General features: G+C 48.3%; 1 protein-coding gene across 1 annotated transcript in view; it reads right to left on the bottom strand.

The window, feature by feature from the left end:
• Nucleotides 1–5744: 5744 nt before the first annotated feature.
• The window catches only part of LOC140720485 (uncharacterized), a 47918-nt gene continuing 34032 nt past the window's right edge, over nt 5745–19630 (bottom strand). The window contains exons 5-11 of the mRNA XM_073035335.1: nt 15658–15774; nt 14186–14377; nt 11245–11387; nt 8724–8788; nt 7926–8100; nt 7263–7363; nt 5745–5991 (exon numbers count right to left, since the gene is read on the bottom strand). Of these exons, the coding sequence (XP_072891436.1) occupies nt 5745–5991; nt 7263–7363; nt 7926–8100; nt 8724–8788; nt 11245–11387; nt 14186–14377; nt 15658–15774 (1040 nt within the window). The remainder of the gene's footprint in view (nt 5992–7262; nt 7364–7925; nt 8101–8723; nt 8789–11244; nt 11388–14185; nt 14378–15657; nt 15775–19630) is intronic.

Here is a 19630-nt window from a genome sequence, read left to right as displayed (position 1 = left end):
TTCCTACATAAGTGTCCAAAACCGCTCATAATAGCCTGGATTAGGTTCTTAAACAGGCTGAAGATGTGATGATTGCCTTTATATTCCAGTCCTCTGGAAAGGAAAGCTGCCACTGTATTTGCCTTCCTCACCACCAACTCCATCTACAGATTCACTGAGGGAATCCTGCACGAGCACTCCCAAATCCCTTTGCGCTGGAGATTGTTGAATCTTCTCTCCATTTACAAAATAGTCTACACTTCTGTTTCTTCCACCAAGTTGCATGACCAAGCACATCCCGGCACTGTATTCCACCTGCCACTCCTTTGCCCGTTCTGCTGATCTTTTCAGCCCCTCTGTAGCCTCTCTGCTGCTTCAACACTGTCTTTAAATCGGAAATCTTATCACCGATCAACACTGACTGTGGTTTCCTGATGAGGAAGGCACACATTCTGGTGTAGAGGTAGATACAACACCCTAGGATTTGGAGCTTGTTGATTAGAACTGAGGAATAATTGTGCAGAACTGTGAGCTGTTTCAATAAACCACAGCGTAGGTATTGCTATTGTCCAGATGGTCCAAGGTCCAGTAGAGAGCGAGTTAGATAGCGCCCGCTATAGCTCCACTCAGCCGAGAGACAAATTGTAACGGGGCAATGTACTTGACGCAATATCGTTCTTCTGAGATGCTGCCACAAAGAGACCAAGCGATTCAAGAGGCTGTGGTGGTGATAGATAGGACATGTTGAGAGGTGCAGGACACAGCAAACTGGGTGACGGCCAGATGGGGTTAACAGTTAAGGAGCCAGTGCAGATGACCCGTGTGACCATCCTCCACAATAGCAGGTAAACCACTTTGGATACTGCTGGAGAGGTGACCCCTGTGACTCAAAAGGGAACAGATAGCGGGCGAAGTGGCTAATGACGGTTTAATGATGATGACTTAGTTAGGGGAACAGACAGGAGGGTCGATGGACGAGTACAAGATTCCCGGATGTGATGTGATGTTGCCTCCCGGCTGCAAGGTTCCGAGATGTCTCAGACCGAACCCTCAGTATACTTAAGAGCGAGGGAGGGCAGTCAGAAGTCGCGGTCCGCTTAGGTACTAATGTCATGGCGTGGACGAATGCTGAGGGAGTACAGGGAGTTAGGTGCTAAGTTATAGGTCTGGACCCCCGAGTGGTGTCTCAGGATTACTCGGTAGGCCAGAATGAGGAACGGTTTGCAGACAGGAAAGGGGGCTGTGAAACTAGGATTGCAGGCGGATGGGAAACAGAATGCCAGAACATTTAGTGGAGACGTGATGGGAGGAATTCAGACAAAATTAGGAATCAAAAGATTGAGCATGATGTGACTAGTATCCCGATCTGCGTGTACTTCATTCCAAGCATTATCGTGGGAAAGGCGGATAATAGTGCGAAACGTGAGGCAACAGGTTACAGACAGAGGAGAGGCTGCTAATACGTTGAAACTGCAGTCAAAGGGATACAGTTGCAGATTGGCAGGTATGATGTGGGAGGCATCACTGCATCATGGCTCAAGGATGATTATAGTTGGGAGCTTAATGTCCAAGGATAAGCATTGTATCGAGAGGACAGGCAGGAGGGTACAGAAGCCGCTTTGTTCTGTTGGTAAAAAATGAAATCCGCCCGTTGGAAAGAGGTGTCATGGGGTTGGAAGGTTTTGAACAATGTTACGGTAGACATGGGAGACTACAATGTACAGGTAGATTGGGAAAATCAGGTTGTTGTTGGATTGCGTAAGACCATAAGGCACAGGAGCCGAATTAGGCCATTCAGCCCATCTAGCCTTCTCCGTCAATTCCTCTTGTTCGATGCCAGATCTAGTCAATACTATGCACCTGCTCTCATACCATATCCCTTAATGCCTCCACAGTAGACAAACCACACAAAATCCTACTTACTTCCGTTCTAACTCAATTTCGAGGCTGTTCCGTCTACATCTGCATCCAGCCACCAGAGGAATCCGGCTCTCCACATCCTCCTGATCCTGTTCAACATTCAACATTCGCCAAGTTTCAATGAGATTCCCACCCATTCTTCTAAATATAAGTGAGTACAGGCCGACAGCTGTGAAGCGCCCCCTGATATTTTAACCCCCTCATTTCCAGAATCATACTCCTGAACATCCTCTGCACCCGCCCCAATTACAATACATCCTTTCTGAGATAAGGGGCCCAGTACTGTCGTCAATAATCCGTGCGGCCTGACTAGTGCCCTATACATCTTCAACATCTCCTGTTTTATATTCCATTCCCCTTGAATTAAACGCCAAGGACTGTGAATTTCTAAAGTGCCTGCGAGATAGTTTTTTCAGAACAGCTCGTGGTTTAAGCCAAACGGGGATCCGCTATAATCGGATGGAGGCTGTTAAATGCAGCATAATTCATCAGGTATGTTAAGATAGAAGATCCCTGAGGGGAAAGGGGTCATAATATGACCGAATCCATCCTGATATTTGAGAAGGAGAAGCCAAGTGGAGATGTGTCAGTATTACAGTGGAATAAAGGGAATTACAGAGGCATGAGAGAAGAGCTGGCCAGAATTGATTGGAAAACAACACTGCAGGGATGACGGCAGAGCAGCAATGGCTCGGATTTCGGGAAGCAGTCCAGAAGGTACAGGATATAAACATCCCGAAGTGGAAGAAATATTCTAAAGGAAAGATGACACAACGGTCGATAACAAGAGAAGTCAGAGCCAACATAAAAGCAAAAGCGAGAGAGCCTATAATTGAGCAAAGGTTAGTGGGGAGCTGGACGATTGAGAATTTGTTCAGCGCTTTTAAAATAAGACAACTTAAAAGGTCATTAAGACGGGAAAGATGGAATACGAGAGTAACCAATCCAGTACAGTTGAAGAGGATGCCAAAAGTTTCTTCAGATACATAAAGTATAAACGAGAGGCGAGAGTGGATATCTGACCGCTGGACAACGTTTCTGGGTCGTTTGTAATGGGGAACAATGGAATGGCGGATGAAGTGACTGGGTATTTTGCATCAGTCTCCATTGCAGATGGCACCAGCAGTGTGGTGAAAGTTCCAGGTGTCAGGGTTCATGAAGTGTGTGAAGTTACCATAATTACACTCTCCCACACCCTTAGTCTCTCTCCTCCCTGCCCCCACTTCCTCCGCCTGTTCCTGTTTGCTTTCTCTATCAGCTATCCATCTGCTGTTTGTCGGTGTCAGTCCGCCTCCTCTGTCAACACGGACTTCCTCTGACAACGGCTGCTTCCCCTTTCTGAGCTCAGAGACGCAGAGAATTCTCGACAGGATGGACGGCAGCGAGACTTACATGAACGTGCAGTTCGCAAAAACTCTCCATCGATGGGTGAGCGGGGCAGAGAAACGGAGGGGGTGAGCTTCATTTTTTGTTGGATCCGGGGTGCGTGCGATCGGACGGGTGGAGGGAGCCTCACCCTGTTTCTGACTCTCACTGTACGGTCCCCAGCGGAACCTGATGTAACATACGTGGAACTGAATGTCCAGGCCCTCTCTGATCCCCGGGTCCGGACAGATGGCAGTCAGTTTCATCTTTCTTGGTTTAACTGTGTTTAGCTGATGGGTCCGTTCCTGTCCAGGGAGCTCAGCGCAAGCGCACAGTTGACCCTAATGATTCCCTGTTTGAGAATGTGTGAGAGATAGCGATGGAGAGGAAATGAGGAGATGTGGTGTGGAACGAGCGGTCAGCGAACGTCGGGGTTGCAATAGGGGGAGCGGTGTGGAGATAGTACCGTGGGAGGGCGATGAAGCGAGGGTACTGAGGAAGTAGTGCTGAGGTGGAACAGAGAAGAGGGATCATCGCGGGATGACCGGGAACACTGTGGGAGGAGTGGTGTGGAGAGAGGACAGTGGGAGGGCGATGAAGCGAGGGTACTGAGGAAGTAGTGCTGAGGTGGAACAGAGAAGAGGGATCACCGCGGGATGACCGGGAACACTGTGGGAGGAGTGGTGTGGAGAGAGGACAGTGGGAGGGCGATGAAGCGAGGGTACTGAGGAAGTAGTGCTGAGGTGGAACACAGAAGAGGGAGCATTGCGGGTTGGCCTGTGGCGAGGGAACACTGTGGGAGGAGTGGTGAGGAGAGAGGACAGTGGGAGAGGCGGTGTGGAAGGAGAGCTGTATGCAATTTGTACCACAATCTACACTTTCTAACCACACTCTCTATTTCCCCTTTTCTCCTCTATCTCCATTCTCGCCTTCTCTAACACTTTCTCCCCTTTTCCTCACCCACTCCCTCGCCCTCAATCTCCCCCTCTCTCTCACCTTTCTCAATCCACCGTCACATAAACTTACTTGCCCACTCTCCATTCGCCACTCTCTCTCCCGTTCGCCATACCCTTTACTCTCCCCATTCACTCTCCCCATTCTATCCCAATTTTTCGTCCATTGCCCCCATCGGATACACCTCCCTCCACCACACCATCCACCTCATTTGCCCTCTCTCTACTGCTCTGTGTCCTCGCACTTTCTCCTGTCTTCCCTCTGTCCCTCATCTTTTGTGCCCCAACCTCTCATACCTCTCTCGCCCACATCTATCCCTCTCAATTCCTAATCTTTCTTCGCCACTTACTGCTCGCTGTCTCTGTCCTCCCTCCCCCCAAATTTTTTTCCTGGTCTCTCCCCGTCTCTCTCAATTTCTCGTTCTCTCTCCCAGATAATTTCACCTCTAACTACTCAAAGCTGAACTTTCGAGAAGACTCTTCCTGCACACTGTCCCATCACACACTCCCGGGGTCAGACACAGAGTGAATTTCCCTCCACACCGTTCCATCACACACTCCCGGGGTCAGGCACAGAGTGAATCTCCCTCCACACCGTCCCACCACACACTCCCGGAGTCAGACATAGAGTGACTCTCCCTCCACACTGTCCCATCACATACTCCCGGGGTCAGCCACAGAGTGAATCTCCCTCCGCACCGTCCCAACACACAGTCCCGGGGTCAGACACAGAGTGAATCTCCCTCCGCGCCGTCCGATCACACATTCCCGGGGTCAGACACGGAGTGAAACTCCCACCGCACCGTCCCATCACACACTCCCGGGGTCAGACACTGAGTGAATCTCCCTCCTCACCGTCCCGTCACACACTCCCGGGGTCAGACACAGAGTGAATCTCCCACCACACCGTCCCATCACACACACCCGGGGTCAGACACAGAGTGAATCCCCCTCCACACCGTCCCATCACACACACTGCCGGGGTCAGACACAGAGTGAATCTCCCTCCACACCGTCCTATAAGACACTCCCGGGGTCAAAGACAGAGTGAATCTCACTCCACACCATCCCATCACACGCTCCCGGGGTCAGACACAGAGTAAATCTCCCTCCACAGCGTCCCATCACACAATCTCGGGGTCAGCGTGAATCTGCCTGTCTCTGTCTCCTCTCTTTCTCTCTGTCTGTCTGTCTCTCTCTCTCTCTCTCTCTCTCTCTCTCTCTCTCTCTCTCTCACACACACACACACACACACACACACACACACACACACACACACACACACACACACACACACACACACACACACACACACACACACACCTGGTCAGACAGAGAGTGGGATTCACACACTCGCAGTGTCAGACTCAGAGTGATGTTGCCTGCACACAATCCCGGATGTAGACACAGAGTAAACCTCCCTCCACGCGTTCGCGTGTCGTACACAGATTGAAGCTACCTCCACACGGTCACGTCAGGCACACCCATGGGTCACACACGCAGTGATATTTCCTGTTTTCCGTCCAATTACACACGCACGGAGTAAAACTCGCACCACAGCGTCCGATTACACACGCCCGGGTTCGACACAGTGTGATTCTCCGTCCGAACGTTTACATCACACATTCCCGTGGTCAGAGACAGATGTTGCTCCCTCTGCACCGTCGCATCAAACAGCCCGGTGTCCGGCACAGAGTGAAGCACCCACCACACCGACCCGTCGTACACCCCTGTTGTAATAAACCGAGAAAAGCTCCGGGAATCGTCTTCGTTTCTAGGCATTAATCAAAAAAAAAAATACAGAGTTTTGTTTTCCGCTCTCTTGTCCACGGAGTCCTTGCTTACTAGATTCGAAAATGCGAGAACGGGTGTGGTGTGGGAGTTGGGAAATGAAATACGCCTGAGGAGTAAAGATGCGATAAGTTTGCGGACTGAATGAAGTTTGTTGGGAAGAGGGAGGGGGACTGGGATTTGTTTGACGACTGTACGAGCTTGTTTGGAGAGGATGGTACAATGGGAATACTTTGGGAACCGATTGGTGTCTGTCGGGGAAGGACAGGGCAGGGGAATATTTTGAGAACTGGCAGAGGGCTGACGGGAGGGATCACTACCCTGGGATTATTTTGGTGACTGACGCAGGGGGGTAGGAGTGGAATTAGTTTGGAGTCTGACACAAAGTTTTGGGGAGAGAGGGTGACTCTCTTGTATGGCATCCTGTGATACTGGGTCTGTGAGGGTCCTCACTGGGAAAAACATATTCATGTGACACAAAGAACGTGTCATGTTCCTGAGAGAACAGACTCGGATATCGAGGTTTCAGCACTCCCATTCCTCGGAGAGTAGTTCGCTGTCACTTTCCCTTTAAGACTCAGACTGCCAATCATTGTCTGCCAATGTTCCTTCATGGAATGTCTGTCGGTCAAGGCCTCGCGCCGAGCACTCAGTGTTCAACCGTACGGGATCGATTTCCTGTACTGCTGTTTGTGACTTAATATTTGGATTTCATCACTGTGGTCTTGATTATTTCGAGTCTGAGCCGGAGTGTATTCTAGACTCTACTCGGCCCTTGCCTTCTCTACCATCCATAACTCTCTCGGTACAGAGGGGATTGCAAGGTTAGGGGTTTGAGGGAGAGTGGTCTGTCATTGAAGACTCGCGACTTTCTCCGGATGTACTGTGGAGAGCGTTCTGACTTGTCGCATCGCCGCCTGGTGTGGAGGCTGCAACGCAGAGGGTCGCCCGAGGCTGCAGCGGGTTCAAGGCTCAGCCAACCCCATCACGGGCACAACCCTCCCCTCCATCGAGGACATGTTCTAGAAGGAATGCCTCGGGGAAGACCACATCCATCAGCGAGGAACCCCTCCAGCTGGGAAATGTCCAGTTCCCATCGGTACCATCGGGGAGGGGGTTACAGGCGCCTGTAAACTCAACAATTTACAAGCAGTTGCTTCCCCTCCGCCATCGGATTGCGAAAGCTCGCTGAACACTTAAACACTCCCTCGGTATTCACCTTTTTTGCAGTATTTATTTTTTTTTCCAATTTACGTTAAATTTACATATTTGCAGCGTGCTGAGGTCACGTTGTAATTGTACAAGGCGCCGGTGAGGTCGCACTTGCAGGGCGGTGTTCGGTTCTCGTCGCCCTCCTGTGGGAAAGATGCCACTGAGCTGGAAAGAGCGCTGACGGAGATTTCCGCGGATGTTGCTGGGTGTCGAGTGTCTGGATTATGGACAGCCGGCAAGAAGGATGTGTCACTGTTACTTGGAGCGTGGGTATGAAGCCAGGAGAGGCACAGATAGGGTAAATGTGCACAGTCTTTTTCCTCTGTGTTGGGGAATTTAGAGTGCACAGAATTGAGGTGAGAGTGTGTGGAGAGGACGGAGTGAGGAGGGTCAGATAATGGGACCTGAGGGGGAGAGGAGGGTGGAGAAACGGAATAAGTTGGTGAGAAGAATAGCAGAGCGAGACGAGGAGTAGAAAGTGGGAATAAATGGGGGGAGCGGGGTAGAGCGGGGGCGGTAGGGGAGAGGAGTACTCTCGAAGGGTAGAGAGAGTAGTGAGAAGAATGTGGATGCGAGTAGAGGAGGAGACTGGAGTAGGAATGAGGGGAAGAGAGGGTGGGTGGGGATGAAAGGATGGCAGAATGAGAGTGGGCAGATTGAATGAGGAGTAGCGGGGTGTAGTCACATGATTGAAGTCGTCCCGACAGGCTGTTGACAGAGAACTTGGATCTCTTCTGGAATATCCGGGTATAAATGTGCCGACTTCTCACAGATGAATCTGTGTTTCCTTTTGCAATGGAAATTGTCACGGGACGAGTCACATTTACTGCAGGTGGGCGATCCATAGAAAATCTTGTACAGAAGATCAGAGGCCACATTCCTATCAAAAAGGGTCAGACAATTTCAACAGAGACAAAACAGCTCCAGCAGATAACCGGAGACCGTCGGCAAACTAATCCCACTAATCTACGCTCTCCCCACAGCCGCTTGTCAGACTCTGAACTAATCCCATGATACCACGCTCTCCCCACAGCTCCGGTTTCTTGGCCGTACGAGTCCCAGTACACCGCTCTCCCCCACAATCTCGAGTCAGTTCCCAAATTAATCCAATTTCCCCACCCTCTCTCGACAACCCTACATCAGGCAACAAACTAATCCCACTGTTCCACTCTCCTGACAGCCCCGTCTCCAAACTAATCCCAATGACCCACTGTCTCCCCACAAATCTGTGTCAATACTCAAACTAATCCTACTGACCCACTCTCTCCCCACAAATCTGTGTCAGTATTCAAACTAATCCCACTGTTCTACTCTCTCCCCACTGCCTTGCGTCAGCCTCCGATCTTATCCCACTGACCCACTCTCTCCCCACGGCCTCGTGTCAGTCTCCAACCTGACTCACAGCGTAAATCTGTAAATCTGAAAACTAATCCCACTCCCGGCTCTCTCCCCACGGCCTCGTGTCAGTCCCACACCACCGACCTGCAACCGTCCAAACCTCACCCGTCTCTGCATTTTCCAATCCAGTAAATTCCGGGTCCGTAGCCGATAGAGATGGAAATAAAATTCTGTGAAAGTAAATCCTTCCGATTAATGTGCATGCAAAGCCCTGGGAAATGTTTCACTGCTAATGTAATAGTTTCTCTGTAGCAACAGTGTGTTTGTGTTATGACGAGAGATAACGGGGGCTTTGGAATGGGTGGCGTCCCATGATGGGAGGGGTTCTCTTTCCTGTGAGCCCGAGAGCGAGGGACTCGCGGGCTTTTGTTCGGCAGAAGATGGAGAGAGAAGATGCCAGAGCGGGGTAATCGTAGACTGCAGGCCTGAGCGGTCCTGGAATGGTGTTGGGAGTCGACCACACCCGGGGTAAATCGATGGAGAACGGACGGACGGGAAAACAGTGAGCTCCAAGGAGCGTATTAGACTGTTTCGTTAAAATGGGCCCTTTTTCTCTTTGTTTTCTGTAATGACCCATAGTCAAATGAAGAATCATAAAGCCCAATCATTTAATTGGAAATGGTGTTCTGCTCGTTATATCTTGGGATTGATTTGTAACCAGGCCACACCCACACAATGGAGATTATTCGGTTTGACCGGGCCGGAGGCAGTATCGACCCCCTCCCCACCCCCCCACCCCCCCCGCCGAGCCTCAGACAAAAGCATGCTGGTCCAACGTCAGGGTTCCATTTAGCCTCCCTCCATACCTGACCACGGGAAAATGTGAAGAGATGGGACAGAGATGGATCCACGCAGTGTCTGCTGCCAGGAATGTGTGATCAGACGGTATAGATGGAGTGTGTGACGGGACGGCGTGGAGGGACTTCATTCGGTCACACTAAAAAAAAACTTCTACATTTGCAGCGTGGAGAGCATTCTGACAGGCTGCATCACTGTCTGGTATGGAGGGGCTACTGCACAGGACCGAAAGAAGCTGCGAAAGGTTGTAAATCTAATCAGCTCCATCGTGGGCGCTTGCCTACAAAGTACCCAGGACATCTTCAGGAGGCGGAGTCTCAGAAAGGCAGCGTCCATTATTAAAGACCTGCAGCACCCAGGGCATGCCCGTTTCTCTCTGTAACCATCAGGTAGGAGATACAGAAGCCTGAAGGTACAGACTCAGTGATTCAGGAACAGCTTCTTCTCCTCTGCTATCCTATTCCTGAATGGGTTAGAGCTTTGGACACTACCTCACTTCTTATAATGCTGAACATTTCTGTTTTTATTTACATTTAATTTAATCTTTTCAATATATGTGTTTGATTTACTTGTTTATTTTTATTATGTTTTACTTTATTTATTATATTTTTTCTTTCTCTGCTAGATTATGGATTGCATTGAATTGCTGCTGCTAAGTTAACAAATTTCACATCACATGCCGGTGATAAAAAACCTGAATCTAATTCTGCTTCCAGTGGTAGTTTCACTCTGTGTCTCATCCCGGGAGTGTGTGATCGGACGGTGAGGAGGGAGATTCACTCTGTGTCTGACCCCGGGAGAGTGTGATGGGACGGTGAGGAGGGAGATTCACTCTGTGTCTGACCCCGGGAGAGTGTGATGGGACGGTGAGGAGGGAGATTCACTCTGTGTCTGACCCCGGGAGAGTGTGATGGGACGGTGTGGAGGTAGTTTCACTCTGTGTCTGATCCCGGGAGTGTGTGATGGGACGGTGTGGAGGGAGATTCACTCTGTGCTTGACCCCGGGAGTGTGTGGTGGGACGGTGTGGAATGATTCAATTTATGTTAATCAGGAGCAGGTTAAGACCTACAAGTATCTGGGAGTACAGTTAGATGAGAAGCTAGACTGGACTGCCAACACAGATGCCTTGTGCAGGAAGGCACAGAGTCGACTGTACTTCCTTAGAAGGTTGGCGTCATTCAATGTCTGTAGTGAGATGCTGAAGATGTTCTATAGGTCAGTTGTGGAGAGCGCCCTCTTCTTTGTGGTGGCGTGTTGGGGAGGAAGCATTAAGAAGAGGGACGCCTCACGTCTTAATAAGCTGGTAAGGAAGGCGGGCTCTGTCGTGGGCAAAGTACTGGAGAGTTTAACATCGGTAGCTGAGCGAATGGCGCTGAGTAGGCTACGGTCAATTATGGAAAACTCTGAACATCCTCTACATAGCACCATCCAGAGACAGAGAAGCAGTTTCAGCGGCAGGTTACTATCGATGCAATGCTCCTCAGACAGGATGAAGAGGTCAATACTCCCCAATGCCATTAGGTTTTACAATTCAACCGCCAGGACTTAAGAACTTTTTAAAAGCTATTATTAATGCTTTTTGAGATAGTGATTTAGATGCATATCATATTTTTACTGTGTTAAGTATTGTATGTTATTAGTTTTGCTACAACAAGTGCATGGGACATTGGAAAAAATGTTGAATTTCCCCATGGGGATGAATAAGTATCTATCTATCTATCTATCTATCTATCTATCTATCTATCTATCTATCTATCTATCTATCTATCTATCTATCTATCTATCTATCTATCTATCTATCTCTGTTAGACTCCGGGAATCACTTACCTCTTCCTGTTTTGAATTTATTTCGAGGAGCCTTCCATCAAATTTTGAACAAAGTTCCCTCGCTCCATCATAAGGTTTCTCCAAGGAGGATATGAAATAACACCGATTTACGTTTCCGATCCAGTTCTGAGGACACGTTTGCTCTGCAAGTCAGCAATAAAAAACAGTGAATCTCCCTCCATAACTCCCATTGCACCGAATGGGATCAGAAAAATTCAACCTCCGTCCACAACTCCCATCCCGGATTCAGACAGCAGGTGTCGCTGCTTTCATACCGTCCCATCACTCACTCCTCCGGCCAGACATAAAGTGAATCTCCCGCCACACGGTCCCATCACACACTCCCAAGATCAGACATGCAATAAAACTAACTCGGCACCGTCCCATCAGTTATAGAGTGAAAGTCCCTGCAGGCCATTCAAACACACACTTCCTGACGGGTCAGACACAAATCTGTGTTCCGTACACCATGTCCCGTCACACACTCTCGGAGACAGGAGAAGAATGAAGCTCTTGTCTCACGGTCACATCATACTGTCCCGGTGTCAGACACAGAGTGATGCTCCTTCCAGATTGTCCCATCACACACGATCCTAACCCTAATCCACACTATCACACACTCCCTGGGTCAAACATAGAGTGAAGCTCCCTGCGCACTCTCCCATCACACGGCACTGCGGACAAATACAAAGTAGACCTCCCTCCACACTACCCGAATACAACCTCCCGTGGTCAGATAGGAAATGAAACACACTCTGCTTCATTCCGCCGCACACTCCCGTGGTCAACCATAGCATGATGTCTACCGGTGACATCACAGGGGTCAATAAACGAGAGACGTTCCCTCCACAGTCCTATCAGAGAGATATCTGACACAAAGCGGAACACCATCCAGGCACGCGTCACCGTTACCGGTGTCAGACAAACACATAACGTTCCCCACCCCCTGTCAAAGGCACTCGCCCACCCCACGTCCCGCAGTAGCTACTCATCACACGCAACTGGGTCCAACACAGAGTCACATCAAACACACACGGGGTGAGACACAGCTATAAGTTCCCTGCACACCGTCCGATCACACACTCCCGGAGAGAGACACATAGTTTTCTCCCTCTACAAAGTCTCGTCACGCACTGCCTGGATCAGACACAGAGTGAATCTCTTTCGCCATGGCCTCATCACACATTCCAGCGTTCAGACGTGCAGTGAAATTTCCTGCACGCCGTCCAGTCACACCCCTCCGGGGTCAGTCTCTCGCTGTTACTCCATAGAACCATAAAACTATAGAACACTACAGCACAGTACAGGCCCTTCAGCCCTCCACGTTGTGCTGACCCATATAATCCTTTAAAAATGCATAAACCAACACTACCCCAAAATCCTCCATTTTTCTTTCATCCATGTGCCTGTCCAAGAGGCTCTTAAATAACCCTAATGTTTTAGCCTCCACCACCATCCCTGGCAAGTCATTGCAGGCAATCACAACCCTCTGTGTAAAAAAACTTACCCCTGATGTCTCCCCTAAACTTCCCTCCCTAAATTTTGTACCTATGCCCTCTGGTGTTTTTTTTTCTTTTTGTGCCCTGAGAAACAGGTACTGATTAACCACCCTATCTATGCCTCTTATAATCTCGTGGACCTCTATCAAGTCCCCTCTCATTCTTCGACGCTCCAAAGAGAAAAATCCCAGCTCTGCTAACCTTGCTTCATATGACTTGTTCTCCACTCAGGCAACATCCTGGTAAATCTCCTCTGCACCCTGTCTATAGCTTCCACATCCTTCCTACAATGAGGTGACCAGAATTGAACACAATACTCTAAGTGCGGTCTCACCGGAGATTTGCAGATCTGTAACATGACCTCTCTACTCTTGAACTGAATCCCTCTGTTAATGAAGCCTGGCATGCCATAGGCCTTCTTAATTACCCTATCAACCTGCGCAGGGACCCTGAGGGATGTATGGATTTGAAACCCAAGGTCAACTTTGTTCATCCACACTCTTATGTAACTGACCATTAATCCTGTACTCAGTCTTCTGGTTTGTCCTTCCAAAATACATCAACTCACACTTGTCCGGATTGAACTGCATCTGCCATTTTTATGCCCAACTCTGCAGCCTGTCTATATCCTCTTGTAACCTTCGACAACATACAGCTCCATCTTCAGCTCCTCCAATCTTCGTGTCATCCACAAACTTACTCACCCATCTTTCCACCTCCACATCCAGGTCATTTATAAAAATCACAAACAGCAGGGGTCCCAGGACAGATCCCTGCGGCACTCGACTAGACACCGACCTCCAGGCAGAATACTTTCCTTCCACAACTACCTTTCTGCTTTCTTCCTTTAAGCCATTTTTTTTTAATACAAACTCCTTCCACACAGTCTCATCGCAAACTCCCGGGATCAAACACTGAGTAAAGCTCCTTCTGCAACATCCCATAACTCACTCCCGTATTCAGACACAAAGCGAAGTCCCCGCTGCACCGTCTCTTCACACACTCCCGAATTCAGAGTGAAGCTCTCTCTCCACAGTGCTATAACACACTTCATAGGTCAGAAATGAGGTGATTCGCTCTGGGCACTGTCCCAACATACAATCCCTCGGTCAGGCACAGAGTGAAGCTGGATCCATACCGTCCCATCAGACATTCCCGGAGTCAGACATAGAAGGAAATTTTAATGCTACGTCCCACAATCCCGAAGTCAGACCCAGAGTGAATCCACCTCTACAACATCCCGCCAAACTCTCCTGAGTTCAGTGACAGAATACAACTTCTTCCAGGGAGACGCGTCACAAACTGACCAGCTCAAACACAGAGTGAATCACTCTCCATACCTTCTCTTCACACACTCCCGATGTCAAGCACAGAATGACGATTCCTCTCTCCATGCTTGTCCTGTGATGAGGAGCGGGTGAAAGAGGGGGATGATGCCTCACCTCTTCTGCTGGTCAACAATTCACAGATTTGAGCCTTGGTTTCGTTGACAGATCTGTACTTCGTTTCCATCTCAGTGAACTGGTGACGGAGTTCGCTGTGCATTCGTTTAAGATCGGAAAGATTAGAGTTGAGCGCAGAGAGATTCTTGAGACAGGTTCTCCGGGTGATCTGAGACTGGGGAATCTGTGATACTGAGAGAGATGGTGAAGGATGTTTAGCGTTTACAGTAACACGTGAGTCAGCGTCACGCTACCGAACGGGTCACAGAGAGTGTTGTGTCAGTGTCACGGTGAAGGGTGGCACAGTGAGAGGAGTAGGCACCATATTGAGGGGCGTGTCTGTGTCACGCTGAGGGATATACCAAAGTCCCGGTGAAGATTTTGTTGATTTTACAATGGGATTCTGCGTCAGTATCTTGCGGGGCATGTCCGAGTTACTCTATGGAAAATGTCGGTGTCACTGTGATAGGTGGTTAGGTGCACTGTCGCGGGTTGAGCCGAGTCATAATGAAGGGTTTCTTGACGTCACGGCGAGGGAAAAATCAGAGTGAGGGGGGTGGCGGTGTCACGGTGGGTAGAGAATCTGTGTCATGGTGTGGGGTGAGCTGGTCTCACAGGGAGAGGTGTGTCTGTTTCACAGTGAAAGGCATGTTATGGCCACGACTGGTGTGACAGTATCACGCTGAGGTGCGCGTCAATGTCACGGAGGTTTCGCTGTGAATTTCGGATCCCCTATTACGGTAAGGGGTTTGCTTGTGTCAGGGTGAGGTATGGGTAATTACATCAGTGAGCGGTGCATCTGTGTTAAGTTGAGGGGCGAAACTGTCTCGGCAAGGTGTGTTACAGTGACGAGTGAGTCTTTGTCACGGTGCGGAGCTGAACGTGTCAGGTTGAGGAGCGTGTACGTGTCACAGTGAGTGGTGTCTTATTGTCATTGTCACTGTGGTGCTTTACAATCACAATTTATTTACATTTGGAGCCCGTTCGGCTCACCTTGGGTCGAGGGCCCGTCAGCAATCACGATAATGGCGGAAGTAACTAGGCAGATTTGGCAGATCCTACGGTTCGATCTATTTCCCATGTTCTCTTTCAGTATGTGTGTGAATTCAGCCGTGTCCCCCACTGGGACTCCCTTCCACCCACCAGCCGCGGTCTCTCCTGCCACCACGATCACCCCTCCCTCTCTCAATCCCAGTTACATTGAGCCTCATCGCTGAGAGTCCAAATTCCTTGACTTCCCAGAGCTGACAAGCGTCTCTCTGATTCCAGAAACTTAGACACGTCTCCCGAATGTCATCGATTAAGTTGGAACTGTGGGTGTTTGACTGAGCCCTCAGGGGAGGCTTATCCAGAATGTGGGAATACATGGGATGCACGGGGAATTGGCTGTCTGGATTCAGAGTTTTACGGTCATGTTTTATTCCACTCTGTTAGTTTACAGTCTGACTCCAACCGGAGTCCGTTCGACTCACCATGGATCGACAGCCCGACCACTGCCAGGAAGAGGACGGACGTCACTAGGCAGAGTAAGCAGATCTTACGGTCCGGTCTATTTCCGATGTTCTCGTTCGGCTCCTGCTTATGCGGACCTGTGGAGAGACCATTCAGATAAACCGAAGGAGAGGAAAGGGTATGGTGTGAGGGGAGCGATGGGCGGGAAAATGTGAGACAATTGGGGAGAGAAAACTAGAAGAGAAAGGACCTAGGAAATGTCCGGGTGAGATGATCGATGTGAATGGGGAGTGGGATGTGTGAAAAAAAAGAGACAGAAAAAAATGGGAGAGACGGGGGAAGAGACAATGGAGCGAGAGAAAGGGGTGCGTAAGAGTGGAAAGACAGAGTGTCACGGGTTTATTATTTTTCCTATCTGTATCATTGTTTGCCCGCTTTGTTCATTTTTCACGAATGAGATAAATGACGGTCTTGTGGGGGTGAACAAGTTGTGGGGATTTTCGTGGACTCCATTGTGTTTCTATGTTTTGTGGCTGCTGACAAGGAGAAGGGCAGCACGGACTCGTGATGGTTAGCGCGGCGCTTTACAGTACCAGCGACACGGGTTCAGTTCCCGCCGCTGCTTGCAAGGAGTTTCCAATACTCCCCATGAGCCAGTGGATTTCCTCCGGGTGATCTGGGTTCCTCCCATAGTACAAAGACATATCGGTTTTTCGGTTAATCGTTTATTGTAAATTTAACTGTCATTAAAAAGGAATAACTCAGAGTATTGTTGGCAGCGCGGCCTGAATGGCCGGAAGAGCCGATTCTGTACTGTTTCTCTATAATAAAAAAAAATAAATTTTGAGGAAGAAATGATAAAAGATGGTGGGAAATTGTATACATATGCAACCGGACCATCAGGTGTTTGTGATGGTTATGACTGTCCTGGATAAAAATAGAGATGGAAGGCTGTAAAATCTCAGACGACACAAAGATTGTAGGAGTTGTGGACAGTGCGTAAGATCGCCAATAGATTCAGTGGGGTATGGGTCAGTTGTAGATCCGGGTGGAAAATGGCAAACAGAGTTTAGCTCAGGTAAGTGTGAGGTATTTTCCTTTGGGGCGTTAAATGTGAAAGGAGAGGAGACAGTTAACGACAGAACCCTTAACTGTCGACAGAGAAAGGGATCTCGGGTTGATCACGCGTTTCAGTGGAGAGATAAAGAGTTGACTGCAGACGGGCCTTTGACAAAGTCTCTCTCATGGGAGATGCATTCACAAGATTGTGATGACTGGGATTCACAGTGAATTGGGAATTAAGTTTCCGTACTGGCTTGTCCACAGAACCCAGAGGACGTTGGACGTCCGTGACTGGAGGTGTTACCCGCGGGACCTCTAATATCTGTGGCCAAGACTTGTGCGAAGCTGGGCATTTAACACCGCGTTGTGTGTTTCGAACATCCTGCATCGTAGACCAGCCATTACAGCGCAGGAACAGGCCATTCGGCCGGCAATGCTGTCCACGATGCATTCCCTCTGGTGTTAGACATTTCACATTTGTGAATGATAGCCTCTGTAACTCTTCTGATCTTGTGCTATCTCTGAGCATTTCGCATACCAAGGTGCAACATTTTACGTTTCTCCGGGTTAAACACCATCTGCCATTCCTCCATCACATATCAGAAACTGATCCATGTCCTACGGAATTGAATGCAGGTCCTCTAAGCGATCCACAACACCCATCAACCTATCATCTACAAACATACCAAACCACCCACCTACATTCTCATCCAGATCGTTCATATATATAACCATATAACAATCACAGCACTGTAACAGGCCATCTCGGCCCTTCTAGTCAGTGCAGAACGCTTACTCTCACCTAGACCCACCGACCCACACTCAGCCCATAACCCTACACTCCTTTCCTGTCCATATACCGATCCACTTTACTTCAAATGGCGATATCGAACCTGCTTCCACCACTTCCACTGGAAGCTCGTTCCAGGCCTAGGAGATCTAGGCCTCATATGGAGCCAGTGATCATTAATGGAGAATGTGTGGAGCAGGTTAAGACCTACAAGTATCTGGGAGTACAGTTAGACGAGAAGCTAGACTGGACTGCCAACACAGATGCCTTGTGCAGGAAGGCACAGAGTCGACTGTATTTCATAGAAGGTTGGCGTCATTCAATGTCTGCAGTGAGATGCTGAAGATGTTCTATAGGTCAGTTGTTGAGAGCGCCCTCTTCTTTGTGGTGGCGTGTTGGGGAGGAAGCATTAAGAAGAGGGACGCCTCACGTCTTAATAAGCTGGTAAGGAAGGCGGGTTCTGTCGTGGGCAAAGTACTGGAGAGTTTAACATCGGTAGCTGAGCGAAGGGCGCTGAGTAGGCTACGGTCAATTAAGGAAAACCCTGAACATCCTCTACATAGCACCATCCAGAGACAGAGAAGCAGTTTCAGCGACAGGTTACTATCGATGCAATGCTCCTCAGACAGGATGAAGAGGTCAATACTCCCCAATGCCATTAGGCTTTACAATTCAACCGCCAGGACTTAAGAACTTTTTTTTTTAAAAGTTATTATTAATGCTTTTTGAGATAGTGATTTAGATGCATATCATATTATTACTGAGTTAAGTATTGTATGTAATTAGTTTCTGCTACAACAAGTGTATGGGACATTGGAAAAAATGTTGAATTTCCCCATGGGGATGAATAAAGTATCTATCTATCTATCTATCTATCTATCTATCTATCTATCTATCTATCTATCTATCTATCTATCTATCTATCTATCTATCTATCTATCACACAGCTACCACTTTGTGTGTAAAAATGTACCCTCTAAACTTTTGCTCCTTAACTCTCAACTCATGTCCTCTTGTTTGATTCTCCCCTGCTGTCAATGAAAAAAAACCTATCCACGTCAACTAGATCTATCCCCCTCATAATTTTAAATACCTCTATCAAGTCCCCCCTCAAACTTCTATGCTCCAAAGAATAAAGGCCAAACTTGTTCAAACTTTCTTTGTGTTAGGTGCTGAAACCCAAGTAACATTCTCGTAAATGTCCCCTATACTCCCTTTATTTTGTTGACATCTTTCCTATAGTTCGGTGACCAGAACTGTACACAATACGCCATATTTTGCCTTCACCAATGACTTGTACAATTTTAACATTACATACCACTCGTATATCTGATTCAATGATCTGATTTATAAAGGCCAGCATACCAAAAACTTTCTTCACCACCCTATCCACATGAGATTTCATTATCAGGGAACTGTGCACCATTATTACTAGATCACTCTGTTCTACTGCATTCCTCAATGCCCTACCATTTACGGTGTATGTCCTATTTTGATTATTCCTAGCAAAATGTAGTACCTCAATCCTATCAGTATTAAACCCCATCTTCCATCTTTCAGCCAACATTTCTAACTGACCCAAATCTCTCGACAAGCTTTGAAAACCTACTTCATTATCCACAACGCCACCTATCTCACCTATCTTAGTATCGTTTACATACTTACTATTCTAATTTACGACCCCATCATCCAGATCATTAATGTATAGGACAAACAACATTGGACCCAGTACAGATCCCTGAGGCACACCACTAGTCACCGGCCTCCAACCTGACAAACAGTTATCCACCACTCCCATCCAGGCACTTTTGAATGCATTTTACTGCTTCAAAATTAATACCTAACGATTGAACCTTCCTAACTAACTTTTCGTGTGGAACCTTGTCAATTACCTACCATATAGACAACATATAGATAATATCCACTGCTTCTCCATTGTCAACTTTCCTTGTACCCTCTTCAAAAAATTCAATAAGATTTGTCAAACATGAACTTCCACGCACAAATCCATGCTGACTGTTGGTTATCAGACCCTGCCTATCCAGATAATTAGAAGTAATTCAGATAGACATTAATGATAGGAGAGATCCTATCACTTAGATGCAAATCACTTCATTGGAGTAGAACAAGGTTACTCAATC

This window comes from Hemitrygon akajei, unplaced genomic scaffold (assembly GCF_048418815.1).
Source record: "Hemitrygon akajei unplaced genomic scaffold, sHemAka1.3 Scf000043, whole genome shotgun sequence".
In the NCBI taxonomy this organism is placed as follows: Eukaryota; Metazoa; Chordata; class Chondrichthyes; order Myliobatiformes; family Dasyatidae; genus Hemitrygon; species Hemitrygon akajei.
The sequence above is the reverse complement of the archived record's forward strand: the minus strand, read 5'-3'. Positions and strand labels throughout refer to the sequence as shown.